General features: G+C 44.2%; 1 protein-coding gene across 1 annotated transcript; it reads left to right on the plus strand.

The window, feature by feature from the left end:
- The first annotated feature begins 3,507 nt into the window (after window positions 1-3,507).
- LOC137603779 (forkhead box protein G1-like) lies at window positions 3,508-5,301 on the plus strand. The gene has a single exon (XM_068327535.1). It carries the CDS (start codon window positions 3,649-3,651, stop codon window positions 4,837-4,839), a length of 1,191 nt encoding a protein of 396 aa, XP_068183636.1. The 5' UTR covers window positions 3,508-3,648; the 3' UTR covers window positions 4,840-5,301.
- Window positions 5,302-21,639: the final 16,338 nt, after the last annotated feature.

A 21,639-nucleotide genomic window follows, 5' to 3' on the forward strand; every position in this document is an offset into this window, starting at 1 on the left:
TTTTGTATCAGGTTCAGGAGAGGAGGACCAGAACCGACACCAGGCAAGAGTGCTGGAGTCAAAGAGAACCAGTTAGTGTCCATACAGGGGAAAGAGAAGGTCCAGAAGGTCCAGAAGGTCCAGAAGGTCCAGAAGGTCCAGAAGGTCCAGAAGGTCCAGAAGGTCCAGAAGGTTCACAAGGTCCACAAGGTCCAGAAGGTCCACAAGGTCCAGAAGGTCCAGAAGGTCCACAAGGTTGTCATAGTTAAAATGGGCTGAATTACTGCATTGTGGGAAATGTAGTTTTTGTTTTTGGTCAAAGCATACTTTGACCTATTTATTTTTAGACGCTGATCTTTGATGCTCTTGTGGGCCACATTAAATGATGTGGGGGGCCACATTTGGCCCCCGGGCCTTGAGTTTGACACGTGTGTTTGCGTGTGTAGTACTAATACTTGTGTACTCCATGTAGTACTAAGACTTGTGTACTCTGCACTACCAATACTTGTGTAATCTGTGTATTACTAATACTTGTGTACTCTGTAGTATTAATACTTGTGTACTCTGTAGTACTAATACTTGTGTACTCTGTAATACTAATACTTGTGTACTCTGTAGTACTAATACTTGTGTACTCTGTAGTACTATTGCTTGTGTACTCTGTCGTACTAATACTTGTGTACTCTGTAGTACTAATACTTGTGTACTCTCTAGTACTAATACTTGTGTACTCTGTAGTATTAATACTTGTGTACTCTGCGTAGTACTAATACTTGTGTACTCTGTAGTACTAATACTTGTGTACTCTGTAGTACTAATACTTGTGTACTCTGTAGTACTAATACTTGTGTACTCTGTAGTATTAATACTTGTGTACTCTGCGTAGTACTAATACTTGTGTACTCTGCGTAGTACTAATACTTGTGTACTCTGTAGTACTAATACTTGTGTACTCTGTAGTACTAATACTTGTGTACTCTCTAGTACTAATACTTGTGTACTCTGTAGTACTAATACTTGTGTACTCTGTAGTACTAATACTGGCAGATGTCCTGATAACAACCATGGACTCGGTGCTTAAACACGTGGAAACAGTCTACAAACAAGCACACAGTCACACCACCCCAAACTAGGTCAGTGTGTGAGCGCCTCACACACACCGGGGGGGAGGAGGGGGGAGTCTGGGGGGGGGCTGGGAGGAAGAACACCCACCCTGAATGAATCAAACCAAATGTTTTGATTCATAACCGACGTTTTTACTGTTTCTCCGCCCGAGGTAACGCGGCTGCTGTCGCTGCTTCCTCCTCCTCCTCCTCCTCTTCCTCCTCCCCCTCCTCCTGGTGTGTGTGAGAAGCCTTGCAAAGGGGGGGGGGTGACATGTATGACTCCCGTTGGTGTGTGTCATGTTGTGGGGACAACATGTGTGCACCCCGGTGCTATTAATAGCTGTAAACTCTGGATGAACCTGGATCTGCTGGAGACGCGTCAGGATTTTGTTCGGCGTCCTTCTGGAACAACATGGCCGACTCAGGCCCCGCCTCCTCTCCACGCTCGTCTCTCCGGAGGAGTTACCCCGGTAAAGGGTGAACCACCCCACTCCTAACGCGCCCTGACAGGAAGTAAATTTCCGTCTCCTGTCCTGGTGTCTTCAGGAGACAGTTTCCAGCGGAGCCGTTGGGGGGAGATGGTCCTCTATGCAGATGACGCTGTCATATCTGTCACAGTCTGTCTGACTTCACCCAGGTGACCGACCCGAACCGGCACCTGGAAATCTACACGCTTTGGCTTGCCTCAAACGCCCGTCTCAGATCCTAGATGTCCAGATGATGACGGTGGCGGTGACACCAGAAGATGTGAGGTCAGAGGTCAATCGAAGACCCGCCGCGGAGGCCGCGGACGTGACCGGAGAGTCGGACGACAGCTCAAGCTTGAAGAACCTGATTGGTGATCCGTCAAACCGGCAGACAGACGTCAGGTTCCATCAGAGTCCTCCAGGAAACGTGGATGAATTCTCTACTGGTTCATAACGCCGTGTGACCTCTGTCAAACCATCATCGTCTAGACCCGCAGACTCCAGAGGCATGATGGGAAGATCATCAAAGAGTTCACCCGAATAAAACAAGAAGGAGAGACTAGTTTAAAACACCTGAAGAAGAGACTAGTTTAAAAACATCTGAAGAAGAGACTAGTTTAAAACAACTGGAAAAGAAGACCGTCTCCAGTGTTTACTGTTGTTTACTATTGTTTACAGTTGTTTATTATTGTTTACTGTTGTTTACTATTGTTTACAGTTGTTTACTATTGTTTACTGTTGTTTACTATTTCTTACTGTTATGTACTGTTGTTTACTATTGTTTACTGTTGTTTGCTATTGTTTACTGTTGTTTACAGTTGTTTACTATTGTTAACTGTTGTTTACTATTGTTTACTGTTGTTTACTATTGCTTACTGCTGTGTAATATTGTTTACTGTTGTTTACTATTGTTTACAGTTGTTTATTATTGTTTACTGTTGTTTACTATTGTTTACAGTTGTTTACTATTGTTTACCGTTGTTTACTATTGTTTACTGTTGTTTACTATTTCTTACTGTTATGTACTGTTGTTTACTATTGTTTACTGTTGTTTGCTATTGTTTACTGTTGTTTACAGTTGTTTACTATTGTTAACTGTTGTTTACTATTGTTTACTGTTGTTTACTATTGTTTACTATTTTTTACTGTTGTTTACTATTTCTGTTATGTACTGTTGTTAACTATTGTTGACTGTTGTTTACTATTGTTTACTGTTGTTTACAGTTGTTTACTGTTGTTTACTACCAGCTGAAGTGAACCTCATCGAGCCGTAAACACTGAAACGGTACTTAAGCCTGAAATAGTCTTTGTTTATTAATGTTTACTTTGTTTACTGCTGTGAATAAACTTGACATCAGTCTGAGAGCTGAGCATTAACAACACGTTACCGTTATGTTTGATTATCAGTAGTGTTATATGACAGGTTATAAGTAATAACATGTTGTTGTTGTTGTCATCAGTGAGTAAACAACTGTTTGTTGGCGCTGCAGTACTGACCACTGACGTCGGGGGGCACTCCAGTTCCAGCGTCAGACCCGCTGCCTCGAGCCCCCCCACACCCCCCACACCCCCCCACCCCCCACCCCGGTTTCAAAAAGCCATTAGTGTCGGACCGCCGCGCGCCTTTGCGCGCAGGAGCGCACGGGACGCGCACTTTTTTTTTTATTTTTACGCATCAGCTCCACCCGGGCTGTTTTTAGCACGTGCGCAGGAAAAAAAAACGGAAGGAGCGCGAGCGAATTGGGGAAGGAAGCGCGTGGAGACAGACGCGGATTAAAGGAGATGAGACGACAGGTGAGAGGACACGGAGGTGCGGCCACAGGTTGGACAGGCTCCGCCCCCTCCGTGATGCAGTCGGAACCTCCTTAATTACTCACCCCCCCCCCCACTCCCACTCCCACTCCTACCCCCACTCCCACCCCCCAGTCTGCCTCTATTCTCTCTCTCCACTCCTCCATCCACGCGTCTCTCCTCCTCTCCTCTCCTCTCCTCTCCTCGGTCTCTTTCGTTTCCAGCGGGATCACGGAGGAGGCGCGCGCGCCTGGAGTTGTTGTTGTTGTTGTTGTTTGTTTTTGTTATTATTTATTCCACCGGGCATGGAGGACGTGAAGGACCCGCCGACCGTCCACCGGTCCACCTCCTTCAGCATTAAGAGCCTCCTGCTGCCCTCCAAGTGCGACCGACCGGACTCCTTCTCCTCCGCCACCGCCGCGACAGTCTCCTCGATGCCCGGGTGCCCCTCACCTCCCCCGGGTTCGGACTCGGAGAAGTCGCTGGAGACTCCGGAGGTGGATTCCGCTGCTCCTGGCTTGGAGAAGTCGGGCAAAGAGGAGGAAGAGGAGGATGAGGATGGAGGAGGAGGAGGAGGCGCCCAGGCCGCATCGGAGCCGAGCGCGAACGGCAATCACGGCGCGAAAAACGGGAAATACGACAAGCCCCCGTTCAGCTACAACGCGCTGATCATGATGGCCATCCGGCAGAGCCCCGAGAAGCGGCTGACGCTCAACGGCATCTACGAGTTCATCATGAAGAACTTCCCCTACTACCGGGAGCACAAGCAGGGCTGGCAGAACTCCATCCGACACAACCTCAGCCTCAATAAGTGCTTCGTGAAGGTCCCGCGGCACTACGACGACCCGGGGAAGGGCAACTACTGGATGCTGGACCCCAGCAGCGACGATGTGTTCATCGGGGGGACGACCGGGAAGCTCCGCCGGCGCTCCGCCACCTCCCGGGGGAAGCTGGCGATGAAGCGCGGGCTGCGCTTCGCCCCGCTCGGCCTGGGGATTAACGAGCGGGCGAACAACCCGCTCTACTGGCAGATCTCCCCCTTCCTCTCCCTTCATCACCATCATCACCCGCACTATAACGGATCCTCACCCGGATTCCTCAACCAGGCGGCCGGATACGGGTCGCTCCTGCCCGGGGTGGAGCAGCTGAGCAACGGGGACCTGGGGCGCTCCATCCTCGGAGGCTCCGCCGGCGCGCTGGGCTTAACGAACACTTACGGGATGAGCTCGTCGCCCGTCGGGCTGCTTTCGGGTCAGACCGCCGGGTATTTTGTCTCAGGGTCGCAACACTCCGCTGCAGGGACGCCGGGTCCACCTGGAGGAGGAGGACCCCATCCACCGCCGCCTCCCCCTCCACCGCCGCCGGGATACGGCGCGTCCCCGCAGGCGCTCCTGTCGGACTCCCTCAGAAACAGCTCCCTGCCGGCCTTCTCTCCGGGGGTGTCCGCAGGCTTCCTCACCCAGAAGAGGGTGACTCCAAATGCCTTCCTAAACTGAACAACCCCCTCTCCATAAACACACACACACACACACACACACACACACACACACACACACACACACACACACACACACACACACACCCGTCACGTCCCGGGACGAGGACGCACAACAGACGTCGAGTTCTTCCCGGGAAAGAATTCCGGTAAATATGAAGAAAAAGAAAAGATAAGAAAGAAAAAAAAGGAAAGAAGTGAAACTTTTTCTGGTTTCTGCTCAAAGGGACATCGGTTCGTTACCCGCGGGTCCAACTGTAATCTAGACTTGCCAAAGGTAACAGGTTTTATTTCAGAACTATTTATATCTGTACAAAGATTTCAATCCTTCCTTTTTGACACGTTTTTTTAATTTATGTTTGTATTTATTTGTATTTAAATTCTTATTTGTGTCACAAACAGGGGTTAATAATAATTCTTTATTTATTCAAGACAATCGGTGAGACAATCAAACTTTATTTCTACTCTCTTTTTGTTGGGAGAGAAAAATAAATAAATAAATAAATAAATAAATGAAGCCTTAAAAATCAGAATCGATCAGGGTTTGGAGGAAGAAAAAGCCTAAAAAAGTCATATCTGCGCTCAGGTCCGGCCTAAAAACACGAAACACAGCCAGTCCGTTAGTTTATTACATTATTATTATTATTATTATTATTATTATTATTATTATTATTATATTTTTTCTTTAAAAAAATGTCCAGTTTTTAGGAAAAAAAATGAAATTATGCAACTCCACAATCAGAAAAACAGTATTTCGGTTATTTATAATCAAACCCTCCACTTGAGTGTGTGTGTGTGTGTGTGTGTGTGTGTGTGTGTGTGTGTGTGTGTGTGTGTGTGTGTGTGTGTGTGTGTGTGTGTGTGTGTGTGTGTGTGTGTTTGTTTAAATTTGTCTGACTTTTTTTATTTGGAGGTAAATCAATAAACGATCTCCGGGTTTACGTTTGGTAGTGACGTCACCAGGTGACTCAATCACCATGGTAACCACCGCTCACCTGGTCAGGAGGTGGTTGCGTTCACTGACTCCTTTGTGAGACGCCGGAAAAGCGTCACCCTGACGCGAATGACGTCACCGAACAGAGACGCGTGATGTCAGTAGAGCAGCGTGGACGTGACGTCATCAGGTCATCGGTTTTTATTCTTGTGATCAACCGTTGAAATAATCACGTGATCAATTAGAATCGATCATTTCTCTAAATCCGCCTCTAGATTTATCGGAGAATTAAATTAAATATATTAATTTATGAGTTTACAGCAGTTTTCTCTCTCAGTCACACACACACACACACACACACACACACACACACACACACACACACACACACACACACACACACACAAATCATTTATGTCTTAACTACATAAATGATAAACAAGTAAATATTCCTGAATTCTATCCAATCAATCGTTTGATTGATTGATTGATTGATTGATCAGGCGTCACGAACAAACAAGGTGTTTGAGAAGCTCTTTGAATCCAGACTCTTCATTAATGACGTCAACATTTGACCGTTTAACGGAAACACGTCACGGGTTTATTTGGAACTTTAAGTTTTTCTATATCTTTATTTAAACTCGCTGCAAAACCTGATTTTTTTTGGGTATAAATTGATTTTTTTAATAAATAATTTGGTAAAAGCCTTTTTTTGTTACATATATGACAAACTTGAAACTCTAATTGATCATAAAGGTTATTGATCATAAAGGTTTTACTCACATGAGCATAAAATGCAAAAAAAAAAGAATAATTTCTTATATTTCCTGTTGATGACTTCCTGTTTACAGAACAACAACATCTGACTGCAGTCACTGAAATCAGATCAGATGAGTGACGATTTGTGAAATTGATCACCCGATCAGGTCTCTGGTTTCTTCGAAAGGTGATATTGATCAGTGAAGCTAAACTAAATGTTAAGATAAAAATAAAATAAGCGACTGCAGGAAAGAATTTCACGTTTTAATGTTTATCCATGTTGATTCTGATCAAACTGGACTCTGTGGTTAAAAAAAATCTTATTTTAACGCAATTTTAGTTAAATCTGTTTTTTTTTAAACATTTTGGTGAAAAAACAAATCAAATAACTCGTTTCCCGGTTGCAGTGTGACGTCACGCAGCACATCAGCCTTTTTACTCTAAAATGTCTCTGACGTTTCTTCTTTTTGGGTTTGTAAAAATGAAATTTGATTTTTTTTTTTTGTACATTCTTTGCACTTCTGTTGTAGCGTTGACCTGTATGACGTCTGTAATGTCCGCTTTGCTTTGCAGTCTTTTTCTTTTCCAGAGAAACTTTATTAAAAAACCACCTGAAGCTCAGTTTCTGTTGCACAAGTTTTTACACACAGATCTAAAATTATTGTTCCGGTTTTAACATTTTAGGTAGAAGTGAAAAAGTTTATAACATGTTTGATTTGAGCGATGTTGGAAAGTCGTTTCCATTTAGTTTTATAAGTTGTTTTTGTTTTTTTATTTTATTTTATTTTTAACCCTTGTGCTGTTTGTTTGTTGCAGCCACAACAACCGATGTAAAAAATACTGAACAGAATTTTATCGCAGCTACAAGCAATATAGACAGAGTATAATATTAATATATTATTTCATCTGCCTCTGTTCGATCACATTTATCAATAAAAGTGCTATTTGTTTTTATTTATCATACAAAATGTGATTTCTGTTTTGAACACGATTAGATAGAATGTATTGTTTTTTGTTTATATATATATATATATATATATATATATATATATATATATATATATATATATATATATATATATATATCCCACACTTCTGCTGCCTTTGAACGCCTTCCGGGGTTTCCGGTCAAGAATTGAAAGACTAACTTTAGTGTGGATGAAAATTGCCTTTTATTTTATTTTTTTGTTGTTGTGTAAATTTCTGGTAATAAACCTTTTTTTTTTTTTTTTTAATCCTGAAGGGGTTCGTTTCTGAGCATGAGAGATTCAAATACAACTTTATTGGCTCATTTTCTCGGGACAAATCCCGGAGAGTGTAGATCCAGATCAGGAAACGTGATTTTACGCCCCCCCCCTCCCAGCAATTTTCATCAATATATTTTTTAAAGTTTTTGGACATTTTCTTTAAATTTTTTTGGAAAGTAAAAATTTCTTTCAGAATTTCTGAAATTTTTGTTTTTGAATCAAATCCATCCCTTCAGTTCAGATAACAGTGGAGATATTCTTGAGAAGTGGGTCACGTGATCAAAACTTGGTTTCTAATATTAAATGAAATTTTTTCTCTTATTTCCCGATGAGAAAAAGGTTTTACGGTTTTTAAAGTCGGAATGGATCAGGTGGTTTATCCTGACCCGGTTTATTTACACCGGCATTGATCAGGATGATTAATCGATTCATGAGAGCCTGGAGTTTTTATTTACAGCTGGTTTTCTGTCTTGTTTTTATTTATGTTTGTGTTTCAGTTTAATCTGAATGATTTTAACAGTGGAGGTTTCTTCAGGCCTCCTCTCACCTTCCCAGCATTCTCAGCGCCGATCAGCGTCATGAGTTGAGGCTGAGCGGCCACGTGTGTGTGTGTGTGTGTGTGTGTGTGTGTGTGTGTGTGTGTGTGTTTTCGTGCGCTCTACCTGAATTAAGGTTTTGGAAATAATTTAAAATGTGAGAAATCTCTTTCAAAGTTAATTTCTTGTTTTCTCATGCAGACAAACACAAAGCAATAATAATATAAAATAAATAATAACAGTGATCACGTGGTTCATAAACGTCACGTGATGGAGTAAAATCTGACTTTAGGTCATATTTATTGTTGAGTTTTAAAAAGGAATGTAAATAATGAGGCGTTAGCTCCACCCCTTATTTTAGTTTGCCCTGACAGGTTGTTTTAGCCCCGCCCCCTCCGGTACCTTTGATTTGAACACTTCTCATGTCATTAGCAGCCAGTGATGACGTCACGGCGGTGTTGAAGTCAGACGTTCTACCAGAAACAGACGAAACTCTGATTTCAGTTGATTTTCAGTTTTAAACGGCTGATGATTCAGGTGTGGGAGGAGCCTCACAGGATCAACCAATCATGTGGTGTCAAGAGGCGGGTCCTATGACAGGATGATACGTCAGTGAAACTGATCACTTGTTGGGGGGCCATTTAGTGGTTTAGTGTATGTTGGGGGGATACCTCACTTGTCTGTTGTGTTTGTCATTTGTTTGTTTGTTTGTTTGTTTGTTTGTTTGTTTCTGGTGTCTTTCCGTCTCCGTCTGCAGCTTCAAAGAGGCTGAATTTACTTTCAGTCAGAAGCCTGCTTTGGTTTCACAGAGGGGCGGGGCTAAAGGGTAGGGGGAGGGGAAAGAGTGATGTAATGCCTGAGCCGGTGATGTCATACCAGTCCAGACTGGCAGCTGCTCGCTAGATGATGCGTTGCCATGACGCTATGAGATGTAAATAATACAGGATGCACAACAACAACAACCCTCCCCATCATGACCTCAGGAAGGCTCCGCCTCTCCGGCTGCGCTCTTCACCCAATCATGTGACTCACCTGTCTCCAGGTAACCTCACTAATTATGGGATGTTCCACCAGGTGTTCATTCGCGAGACAGATTCTGTAGTTTCACCTCCAAAAAAACTGGATTCTGTGTCAACAACAAAATAAAAAATAAATAAATAAAACAAAATAAAGTGAAGTAAAATTCTGTTTGTTTGATTTTTAATCAATTTGAATAAATTTAAATATGTGAAACACACAAATAAACACACACACACACACACACACACACACACACACACACACTGGACCCGGCTCCAGTCAAAATGATAAAGGACCCTAGAGGTGACCCCTCCCATCCTATAACTAGCCAATCACCTGCATAAGATGATGATCATCATCATCATCATCATCATCACCATCATCATCACCACCACTATCATCATCATCATCATCATCATCATCATCACCACCACCATCATCATCATCATCATCACCACTATCATCATCATCATCATCATCATCACCACCACCATCATCATCATCATCATCATCATCACCACCATCATCATCATCATCATCATCATTATCATCATAACTCCAACCTTGAACCCCAAACCCTAACCCAACACCATCATTAACCTAAACTTTAAACCTAACCTAAACCCTAAACTAAACTGGGTTAATAAATAAATAATAAATATCTTTTGACTTAATTTATCTGGATAATTCAAATTAAAAATTTAATCGTGTCCAAATTCTGGGAAATATGTGATTATTAAACCAGCAAATAATTTTCAAAGCCTTGAAAAAATCACTGTTAGCCTTGAAAAATTAGTCTTGAAAGCCTTGAAGATTATTTGTTGGACTTTATGAAATTTAAAAGTTCCTCCTTTCTGAATTTTAGCATAAATTATTGAAGCTGGCAAAGACGTGTGTACTTTAAATTATATATATATGTATATATATATGTGTGTGTGTGTGCATACACAATTGTTTAGATTTAAAATGTATTTAAATGTATTTATATAAATTTATACACACACACACACACACATATATATATATATAAATTTAAATAATTTATATATAAATTATTTAAATTATATAAACATAATATAAAAAAAATTTCCATTTAAAAAATTGGACGACCTCCTCAGGAGAAACCTGGATTCTTTCATGAGACTCGAGTCGCCGTCCGTGGCCACGCCCCATCACCCCACGTTGGCGTTGCTCATCGATGGGGTCGGTCAGACCTTTAATCTCCTCGTTTGGAGGGTCAGGTGCTTCCAGTGAACCCTGAGCGATAAAGCTTTAATCTTCAACATGCCAGACGTCACTTTGTTCTGACGGTCACACCCGGCCTACGCCAGTCCAACCAACTGGTTCCTGTTGATTTCACTGGAATGAAGTCACTGGAACGAGCTCCGAACCCGTTTCCAGGCCATTTTGCGTCGGTCGGTTTGGGTTCTAATGTTTCCGACACATCGGTTTGGTTTCTGTTAAAAACGTCGTGAATCGTTTGGCGTGACTCGCTTGGCTCGGACAATCGAATCTTTGGTGACATAAAAATCGCAACTAAACATGAACATTTGTTTCAAGCAAACAGCAGGATATTAAAAAAAAAACGAAAACAAAACACGACAAAAAATAAAGTGAAAAGCTTTGACCCGGCGCTAGCGCTCCCCCCGCCCTCCGGTGAAGATCGCGTGCGGAACCGTGGCAACCCAGAGCGAGCTGTAAGACGGCTGCGCACCCTAGCGACGTGACCTGCCCTTCGCCAAACGGCCGATGTCGATGTGGGGGCAGCCCGGGCGTACTGAGCATGCTCAGTGGCGTCGGCGGCGTTTCGTGACTACACTAATAGTCTGCATGGATCACTGGCGCGCCGCGTCACTTCCAATTAGAATTACCTCAGTCTGCCGCCATGTTTTTTTTGTCTTTTCGTAGTGAATGGGTTGCCAAGGTGCCAGTTTCCCACTTGACTCCGCCCCTGCTAACCTCAAAGCTCCTCCCTCCCCTCCCCCCATGGAGACCAGGGCGTTTTATCCCCACCTTGTGACTGTTTCATGCATGCTTTCATTTCCGCGTCGAAATCCCCGTCCAGATGTAAAAACGTCCCGCCGAGACATCTTTAACCCACTTCCTCCAACAGACGGTTGGTCCGCAAGGAATCCACGGACGCGCCCCCCTCCCCATCCCCCAACCAGCCCCCCCATTATGGCCGACAGGAAGGAAAAGACTTCCTCAGTCCGCCCGCCGACTCGGCTGATTTAACGGGATAATTGGAGGACAAACTTTGGTCTTAGTTGTTTTTGTTCGGGTTTAATCCGCGGTTCTGTCACTATCCCCTAAATTGAGCGTGAACAACTTCAGATCTTCGGCTTTACAAGCGGGAAGGTCAAAGGTCAGACCGTCCAAGGTGGGTGGAGTCTGTTTGAAGGCCCTTTTCAGAGGAGTTCAAAGAGGCATTTTTTTAAATCGAGAAAAGAAATCGACGTTCGACTCGTCTCTTTGGGTTTGTTGAGTTCCGAATATCCCCCAAAAATTTAACGGAATTTTTACAAAAGTTTTACACTTTTACAAATAAAACACGAAAAATAGTTGAGGACAGAAGTGAGACGGGATTAAATCCGTACGTCCACACGGGACGGACACACCAGGAAGAGGAAGGAGACAGAAACGAGAAGAAGGCATCAAGTCAGACGGACGGAGAGTCAATCAAGTCGACAGAAGGAGGGAAGGGTGTGAGAACCGAACCGACGGGGGAGGGGGGAGAAGACGAGATTTAAACCGACAAACAAACAAACAAACAAACGTCCGACGGAGAGACATCCGACCCGCAGACAGGCAGTTCCACCCGGACGCCGTTTAGCCGGGAAGAACTCAACGATGTCCGTGTTTGGAATTAACAAGAAGATCCATCCATCCAGTCTAAACACACCTGCCTTCACGGAACACACCTGTGTCGGAACCTCTTCCTCATTTCCTCACGTCTTCCTCTTTTGGGGGAGGAGTCCTGGAGGAGCCATTCTGATTGGACAGTTACGTAAACATACGATCATTGATCCGGTCACAGGTTTCAGGTCACTGAAGTGTCTCCTGTCTTCCCGTCTTTCCCAGCATACCTGTGAATCTGTCAGTGGGCGTGGCCTTCTGCACACCTGGCCTTCATCTGCTTCATTAACCCTTTCCTGTTTGCTCCTCTTCCTCACACCTGTTCTTCTCCAAACGAATCACCTTGTGATTGGGTGTGAGGAGACTCCGATCCAGGATCCACTTCTGATCTGACGACAGGTGTTTGTGTTCACACTGTTTACACAGCAGTGACGTGAACCTGGTTTTGGTTCTGAATCTGGGTCCAAATGGCCCTGTGGTCCCGACCCAGCTGGAAACCCCTAACCCTCTTGGTTCTGTGTTTTAACACTCAATCCGGTGTCAAACCGGTTCTGGTTGAGCTGCAGTCCGTCATTGGTTTGAACAAACGTGAACGCAGAGACAAACAGATGTCGACGCCCCTCGACCGATCCGATGAAGAGTCACCATCCTCTTCCTCAAACATTCCTGGAGCGACATTTTACTGGTACTAACTAGTCTTCATGCTGCTCTTCTGGTGTTGTAAACTTGGTTTAACTAACTTCGACTGCATTTATAGTTTTTAGCATGGACCAGGGACAGGAGAAACCAGTGATTAGGACTACACACACACACACACACACACACACACACACACACACACACACACACACACACACACACACACACACAGTCCTCCTACATCTGGCAGGAGGGAAACCCGACCAACAAATCCCTGGCGTGCCTGATGAGGTGTGATGTAATCGGGGTAACGACGCGGCGTGGGAAGCTGGAGGAGGAGGCTGGAGGGGATTGGAGCAGATCGGGAGAGCAGCAGGACGGGAGACGAAGACGAGGAAGAGGAGCGCCGGACGGCTACCTTGACCTCCCATCAGGGGTCGGGTGAGGAGGTTAAGCAAACAGGCCGTAGGATTTGACAATAATCCCCGCCGGTCTGCGGTTCTCATCCGGGGTCAGGCTGGAGCTGCTCTCATCAAACAGCACTGTTGTTCTAAGGAAGCTGGGAGGGGGTCTGGCTCCGCCCACCTCATCACCCCGCCCACACCCTCACCCCCTCCTCACGTCAACACCGTCACCCTCCAACGGAACGTCTTCATCACGTTTATTCGCGAAAGACAGGAGAAGAAACAGTGAATTAAAGAAGTTCTCCTCGTTGACGACCAAAGGATGTTTACCCATGATGCACTGCAGCTTCACCTCATTCATGACCTAAACCTTTGACATGGAAACAGGATCTGATGTTAATGAAGGATCTGTGTTTTACCACACGTCCAGAAGGTTCTACACAGTCCAGGTTCACGAGGTGAAGTAGTTCGGGTTCACACAGTGAAACAGTCCAGGTTCACACAGTGAAACAGTCCAGGTTCACGCAGTGAAACAGTCCGGGTTCACACAGTGAAACAGTCCAGGTTCACACAGTGAAACAGTCCAGGTTCACGCAGTGAAACAGTCCGGGTTCACACAGTGAAACAGTCCGGGTTCACACAGTGAAACGCCCCGGTGGGTGGGCCGGCTGCTCGTCACGAGACCCACTCGGTCATCCGATAGCGGTGAGGTGATGGTTTGAATACTCGGGACCCGGATCCTACCCACATGCATTCTTTGTCCTCCCAGTCTCGGTTCTTCTTCTTGTTCCCTGAAGTGGAAAAGAGCAGCGTCAAAACCAGACATTAAAGGCGGGACCGTAAAGCGACTGAAACGTGAGCTGGAAGCCAGAGATTTGAAGGCGATCTTCGTCACGCGACACTGACCGGACTAAACCTTACTAATGGTCCATCTGGAGTCCCGCCAACACTTCACCTTTAGTGTTTCCTTCAGCGTGGCTTTCAGCTCCACGTCTGCTGCAGGTTCCCCTTGTTCTCTTTGTCTGGTTCACTTTCTCTGTCCACCTGTTGTTGCTTATTAGCATTGCTAGCTTTGACCTTTCCCCCCATCCTCCTCCTCCTCCTGCTGGTCTATCTGTGGTCTGACCAGAGGAGGAGACGGGTTCTCTGTTCAGGAACCATGTAGTTTATTGGAGACCAAGAAGCTAGAAGAGGAGGTGGAGACACACTAATTGATCATCTGGTACTTTAAGATGTTTTTTTAAAATTATTACCTAAAAAGTTCAGGAAATATTCCGTCTGAATGTCAAAGGAAAGATTGATGAGAAATTCCAGAAATTCAGGTTCTGAGGAAATTAGTTCTGAATGTTCTGTATCATCAGGGAGTGTTGGAAGATCTCTGGATCTGGATTCAGGACCGTGGTTGTAATCGTTCACAAACGTCTGAGTCGTTCATCCTCCACAACAGCAGGGGGCAGTGTGAGGCGATACCGACAATCTATTCACACAGCATCTAGAAGAGCCGGTCCTTTAACAAGTGTTGAGGGGCGGCGGTCACGCCTAGTCGAGCCGCTCTACTGGTCGTTCTCTGGACCAGTGAGCCGTTACCAGACGAGCTACTGGTTCACAGGGCGTTGTCAGGGGTCAGGGGTCAGGGGTCAACCGACACTCAGACACTGTTTGGGTTTGGGTTCAGGTTGTGGTCACATGAGCACAGCTGATGCTCCAAGAACTGGATCAAGATACAAACTTCGAAACTTGACGCAAATCTACGACAGAAGATTTGAGAACCATGAGAAAATATCCCACAAATTATGAGAACGGATCTTAAAATAACGGAAGATCATTTCTCAACATAAAAATTCCCGACTTCAGATCTGAGATCTCTTCTCAGATTTATAACAATTCATTCTGGAACGACTTGAGAGAAATTCTCGATGGAAAAACTCGACTTTCAAACACAAAAAAACCCCAAATTCTCAGAAATGAGAATGAAGTCATGAGGACGAGATTCTGTCAACGCTTTTTAAACTGTAGTTTTATGCATGGGAAGAGATCCTCTCTCACTGATGATGATGATGATGATGATGATGATGATGATGATGCACGTCTGTACAGAATCAGGACACACACCCCGCTGATGCTCTTGAGGTGGTTTGGCCTCCGTCCTGCTTCTACTCGTCTTCCTCATTTCCATAAGAGTGACTTCACCTCTGGCTGTGTGTTGATGGTCTGTTAGGAAGAGAACTTTCCAGACGGAACCAGACCGCCATTAACGTTCTGATGGGTCGCCCGCCGGTGCGACCGACCGTTTCCTCCCTTTGATTCGAGCAAGAGCGGTTTGTCACATGTCGAGGCCACGTGACCTGACTCGAAGACGAGGAGGAGGAGGCTGAAGGTGCGGACAGGAAGTCATCAGATGCCAGCGGATGCACAGCATGACGTCTTATTATCGTATTAAACCAGCGCTGATTACACCGCGTCGCACATGAACGTCACACGTGCTCCCATCATTCGTTCCTTTCCTTTAATAATGTCTTCACCTCCAGAATTTCAATTAATCTGCGGAAAATTAAAAGCCGAAATCTCGCTGCTAACAGCGTTCGCTCATGCGGCCCGCGAGCGAACGCTTCAGCCTCATCATTGCCCCCTAGTGGAGCACCGGCAGCATGACGGACACGTGTTTAACCCGCGTCGTGAAGATAATCATCAGTTCGGTTTCTTCAGGAGACTTTGGGAACGCTCTTTGTTTGTCGACGTCGGCGTTGTCATCGTCTGTTTTTCCGGCGCTGGCGGTTTTATTCCAGCTCCAGCTTTAAAGCCGCCATCTGTCCTGCAGGGATTTACTGCGGTCTTCCGATCGGGATCCCACCAGCTGTTTCCAATAAACGTATTCAAACATCTTCAACCGACACACAAAAAACGTTCCCGCCAAACGCAACCCTAATGCACGCGTGGCCTGAAATGACCGCCGAACGTTTGTTTGTTGGGTGTAATTACAGCCACGTTTTGAAGAACCGTCGTATCCGGTTACAAAACAAAACAAAAGCAACAACTGATCAACTGGGATCCGGGAAAGAACGGACGAAAAGTTGAGCGCCGTCTTCACGGGAAACTTCCTGAAACGTCAAAGGATAGCCCAGGAGCCCCAAAACCGGATCCGACTGTTTGTTTGTTTGTTTGTTTGTTTGTCGTCGGAATGTGAGATGTAATCTGGCGAACAGCGTGACGGATGTTTCTGGTTACCGACCACAAACGATGCCCTCGGAGTCCGCCCGGTAACTGATGAGTCATCATCATCAGAAGAAGAGCGCCGACTCATGGTAAGACATCTGGAAACCATGACAATCAGAGAGCAGGAAGAGCTCCATCAACGCGTCGTTGCTGCACGCGTGCACGCAAAACGCTCATTAATATGCATGAAGTACACATCAGGAAACTGTTAGTATGAATATGATGATGTCACTTCCTGTTATTTCTCCGATGATGACATCACTTTCTTGTGTTTTTGTTATATTTCCGTTAACATGATAATAAAGTTCTTATTTTTTACCCTGATTGGCCGATGCATCTCTATCAGTAAAATTTTTTTTTATTGATCTCAGCTGATTTCAAACAAATACGTTTATTGATCCGATGACATCAGCTGTGGTGGAGGATCATCCTTAGGAGACCAGGACGAAATCCACGAAAACGGTTGAAGGCAAGATCTTCAACACACACACACACGCACACACGCACACACACACACACACACACTTGGCTTGGAGCCAGAGTTTCCAGTCGTTAATGACCAGTGAAGCGCTGGAAACCAAAGGACTGCCAATCAAATCTCAACTGACAAAAGACGACGCTTCTGCACCCCCCCCAAAAAAAACCCACACACACACACACACACACACACACACACACACACACACACACACACACACACACACACACACACACACACACACACACCCTTGCTGCAGTGACAAGATGGCTGCTCCTGCTGAGCTCATCGGGTGGAAGCTGTTTGGTTAAAACAATGAAAGAACAAAAAGAAAGGAGGAAAAGGGGGGAAGGTACACACACACACACACACACACACACACACACACACACACACACACACACACACACACACACACACACACTAACACACACACACACACACACACACACGTCTGAGGTGTGCTTTTGGACAAGTGTTCCTTCTTCGGCCCTCAGTTGAAGTTTTGTAGGACGTTATGATCCTGGAAGGTGGAGGTCCTGGAGGTCCTGGAGGTCCTGGAGGTCCTGGAGGTCCTTAAACACATCAGATTCACTCAGGAGGAGGATCATCACGTCTCTCATCACCTCACAAATTTATTTGATTTAAAAGTGAGTGAAGAGCTGAAATCATCACCACTGTAAGTAAAATGACGCTTAAACAATCCCAAGAGGAAGGAAAAGTAAGTGAAATAGTTTATTAATGGAGAAATATAAAAAATATCAAAAAAATATTATAGAAATATAAAAGAATTATTACGGAAATATAGCAATGATAGAAATAATAAAAATACAGAAATATAAAAGGTTATTATAGAAATATAAAAATATTATAGACCTATAAACAATTGTAAAATTATGAAAGGTTATAGAAATATTAAATATTGTAGAGATAGAACTAAATGAAATATTATTGTAGTAATATAAAAATAGTATGGTACAAATATAAAAACAAAATATTATTGTAGAAATATAAAATACATAAATATTTATATATTATAGAAATATAAAGATGTTATAGAAATATAAAACTTATCATTGAAGGAAAAGAACAGATACAGATAAATGGTCTTTAATTATATTTTGCGTTCTGATTCTGTTTGTTTGGTTGAGCACAGATTATTAATTTAAAAAAAAAATGTAAGTAATTTGGTGGAAAGAAATTAGTTGAATCCCACAATTTAAAAGGGTTTAAAATGGTTTTATCGTCGTTTGAAATATCTGTGATGTTACAGAACGTAATGTGGTTAATTTATTGAGAATTCATCTTATTTTACAAGTTTCAAGGAAAATACATATTTCATGATATTTCCATTATGTTCAAAATTAAATATCATTTTTCTTTAAAATATTTGTTGTATTTATTTTATCCATAAAATTAATAAATAATTAATTGATGGAATCTGGACTGGTGTTTTTAAGAGTGGATTCATGTGAATCATTTTTCTCTCACTGACCCAGGAACACATTTTCCACGTCAAACTGCGACACTTGAACGCATCACTATTTATTTACATCTCGGCGGACGAATAAATCTTCCTGAACAGTGACTATTGCACATTGATTATTGAATATTAATTTTGTTACTGTGTATTTAGTCTATGCTGACGTGGCGTTGCCTTCAGGAGCACCTCGTCCATTTCTGTCATTCAGTGGGTTAGAAACATGTTAATCCAGCCTCTCTTCATCGGTTTCTCTCTTCCTCACATCCTCTCATCTCCATGTTTACAGTCTATTGTTTACAGACTATTAACATTGAAAAAAATCAAACAAATATTTGTTTACAATTTTGTAATTCTCCGGAATTTCATGAGTTCAGATATTAAATGAAGCCTCATAAAGTGATATAATGTCAGTTTAGGTATTTACAACATCTGTTTACATCACCAGCAGGTTTACATTCATTCTATGATCAACATTAATGAACTGACAATAAACACTAACAATATGTGAACAAATCATAGCAAATTTAATTCACTACCATGAGAGACATTGAACACAACACCGATTGATCAAGTCTGATTAGTTATTAGTTTGTCTTTATATTATTTTAGATGAAAACATGAGCAGTTTTCATCCATTTATAAACTTCTCTCATAACCAGTTAAAGTAATTTATTATTCTAATTTATTATCATCAGTTAAGATGTCAAGGACTAGTTATAAATTCCTGAAGGAGACTAGTTAAAAACATCTGAAGGAAAAGAGACTAGATTATTTGAACTAGTTTATTTGAACTGGTTTAGTTGAACTAGTTTAACACGCTTCTTCTTCAGCTTGAACCACTCAAAACTCAAACTGAACTTCGTTTGCTGCCGTCATAAAACTGATAGCATTAGCTAATAGCATTAGCACGCCTTGCACATGGAAGGGCGTGCTAATGCAGTCTTTATCTGCTAGTTTTCACCTAAACCAACGAGGACTCGTCCGGGGGGAGTCGACGCCATCGGCTCCTCGTTAATTTTACAACGTGGAGATGTGTGGTCATGGGTCCGACTCGAGGTGTTGGGACGGGGTCGCCGCCATCGCCACCCCACGAAGGAGACGGTTTGGCGGGCAGCCAGGACCGACCGGGTCTCGAAACGTCCCGGAGACTGACCCGAAGACTCGGCTGTCACTCCACGTTAGCGTCACACACACACAGCAGCCAATGGGGTTAATCAAGGGTAGCGGTGTGTGTATGTGTGTGTTTAGGGGTGTGTGTGTGTGTGTGTGCAGTAGTGGGGGGGTGTAGTTGTAGGTAAAAGAGGCCCTTTGAAGCTAAATGTCTTATCTTCTCTCCCCTGGCTCCCTCTCTTGGACCAATCACAGAGCTACAAGTGTTTTTTTTCCATGTCGTTGGGGGTGGGGGGAGGGGTCACAGCTGCCATGGTGACGATTTGGAACCAGCAACGACCGTATTTTGACATGTGCAGGAAGGTCACACAGCCGTTTCCTGTTTCTGGTGGCGGAAGTAGAAACTGTCCAATCACAGCATCTCAGATGATGTCATCGTTATCGTCACGGAGACCCACAGGACATTTTAGTTTCATCTAATTGGTGGAAATAGACTTTTAGTTAACATATATACTGAGAATGAAAACACAAAGCTTGTTAATAATTAGCTAGCATTAGCATTCAGTTATCTCTTCCAATCCAGAACGTCGCCCCCTGCTGGACGTCCACACTCCCTCTTTCTTCCTCTTCCATTCCTAAAACGGCAGCTTGACCTTCAGATGGCAGCATCCTGGTCACATGTTGGCGTTTCTGTCCTGGTTCACCCCTCCTCTCCATGTGTTACTCATTCACTGCCCCCCCCATCCCAACCCAACCCCCCCACTACCCCCCAACAGGCCCTGTGGCAGCTTACTGTTGTATGGAAACACAGCTAACCCCGCTGCCCCGTAAGTGTTCCTGCTGAACCAACCATCCAGATCATCGCTCTGACTGCTGGTGGGACACGCCCCCCCACAGGAAGCGCTTCTGTACCGCCTTCCTTTGGTTTGATTGGTTGGTTTAAGGAGCATCACCCCGCTCCATTTAACTGCAGTTTCCTGTCGCGTTCTTCCTCTGAGCTCAAATACACGTCTTCTGACACAGGTTGTCCTCAACAAACGAACACAACTGGTTCCGAGAGGTTGTTCATAAGTTGAATTGTTCGTAAGTCGTTATTTTTTAAATTTCAATCTATAATCACCATTTGAGGTCATTTAAACGTAATTTAGACTCTAAATACTAAATTACTATCATAAATACACAGAATAAAATACAAGTTCAGGTTGTTTAGAGTTTAGCTGTTCTCAATTGGCAGCACCCACGGTGCTGCCCCCACTGGGGTTGTGGCAGAAAGAGGAACTGCAGGATGTTAGTCAGATATGGTGAAGCGCTTTTGTTCGTAAGATGACCGCTACCTGTATCACTAGATTTAATTAAGTTTCTCCAATGTGTCTTTCACACACAGAGAAAACAACAAATGCTAAATCCCATGCTAGCACAAACAGTCCATCTGAGCTCCTGCTAGCTGTCGGACCCCTAGCATGAGCACAGGGTGACCTCAGCGGTGGCAGAATGACCCAGAAAGCCAAGATCGGCACAGATCTGGTTCATTTTCCAGGGATTTCCAGCCCAGATTACCGAAGCTCTGCCCGTTTGTTTTGTAACAAGCATGTGAAGTCGACGCTAATGCCAACAGCGCGGCTCTGAACTTTAAAATGCCAGGGGACCTTTTTAGAGGCTTAGGGCCGTCGAGCACATCCAACGTTCAGGGAGCAGAAGGCCCGATAAGCTGCGAGGGGAAAGTACTTCTTTGATTGTTTGGTGAAAATCTCTTCCAAAAGCCAGCGAACAAAAACGACCGCGGATTAGAGTCTGTGGAGAGGAAATGAAATTCTTCAGACACTCAAAACAGGTTTGAACGACTGGAGACGCTAACAGACGTAACTGCTACAGACGTCGCCGCTACAGGAGCCGTCGCCCATGGTTTCCACCTATGGGGGCGGAGCCAGAGGAGAGCTCCTCCTACACCTAAAGAAAATAAATTTGGGCTACAAACCTCCACCGCAGTGACTGCTAACGCAGCTAATAGAGCTCACAGAGCTAATATGGGTAATGTATGAAGGCAAGTGTTATCATAGCCTGTTCAGCTAGGCTAACTGGCTAAGTGAATTTGTCTGAGGTACTGAGACACAGTCGAGGGTCA

Source organism: Antennarius striatus, chromosome 11 (genome assembly GCF_040054535.1).
Source record: "Antennarius striatus isolate MH-2024 chromosome 11, ASM4005453v1, whole genome shotgun sequence".
In the NCBI taxonomy this organism is placed as follows: domain Eukaryota; kingdom Metazoa; phylum Chordata; class Actinopteri; order Lophiiformes; family Antennariidae; genus Antennarius; species Antennarius striatus.

What these genes read in the sequence shown, in the direction of transcription:
- LOC137603779 (XM_068327535.1), top strand. Translation starts at nt 3,649, where the DNA reads ATGGAGGACGTGAAGGACCCGCCGACCGTCCACCGGTCCACCTCCTTC.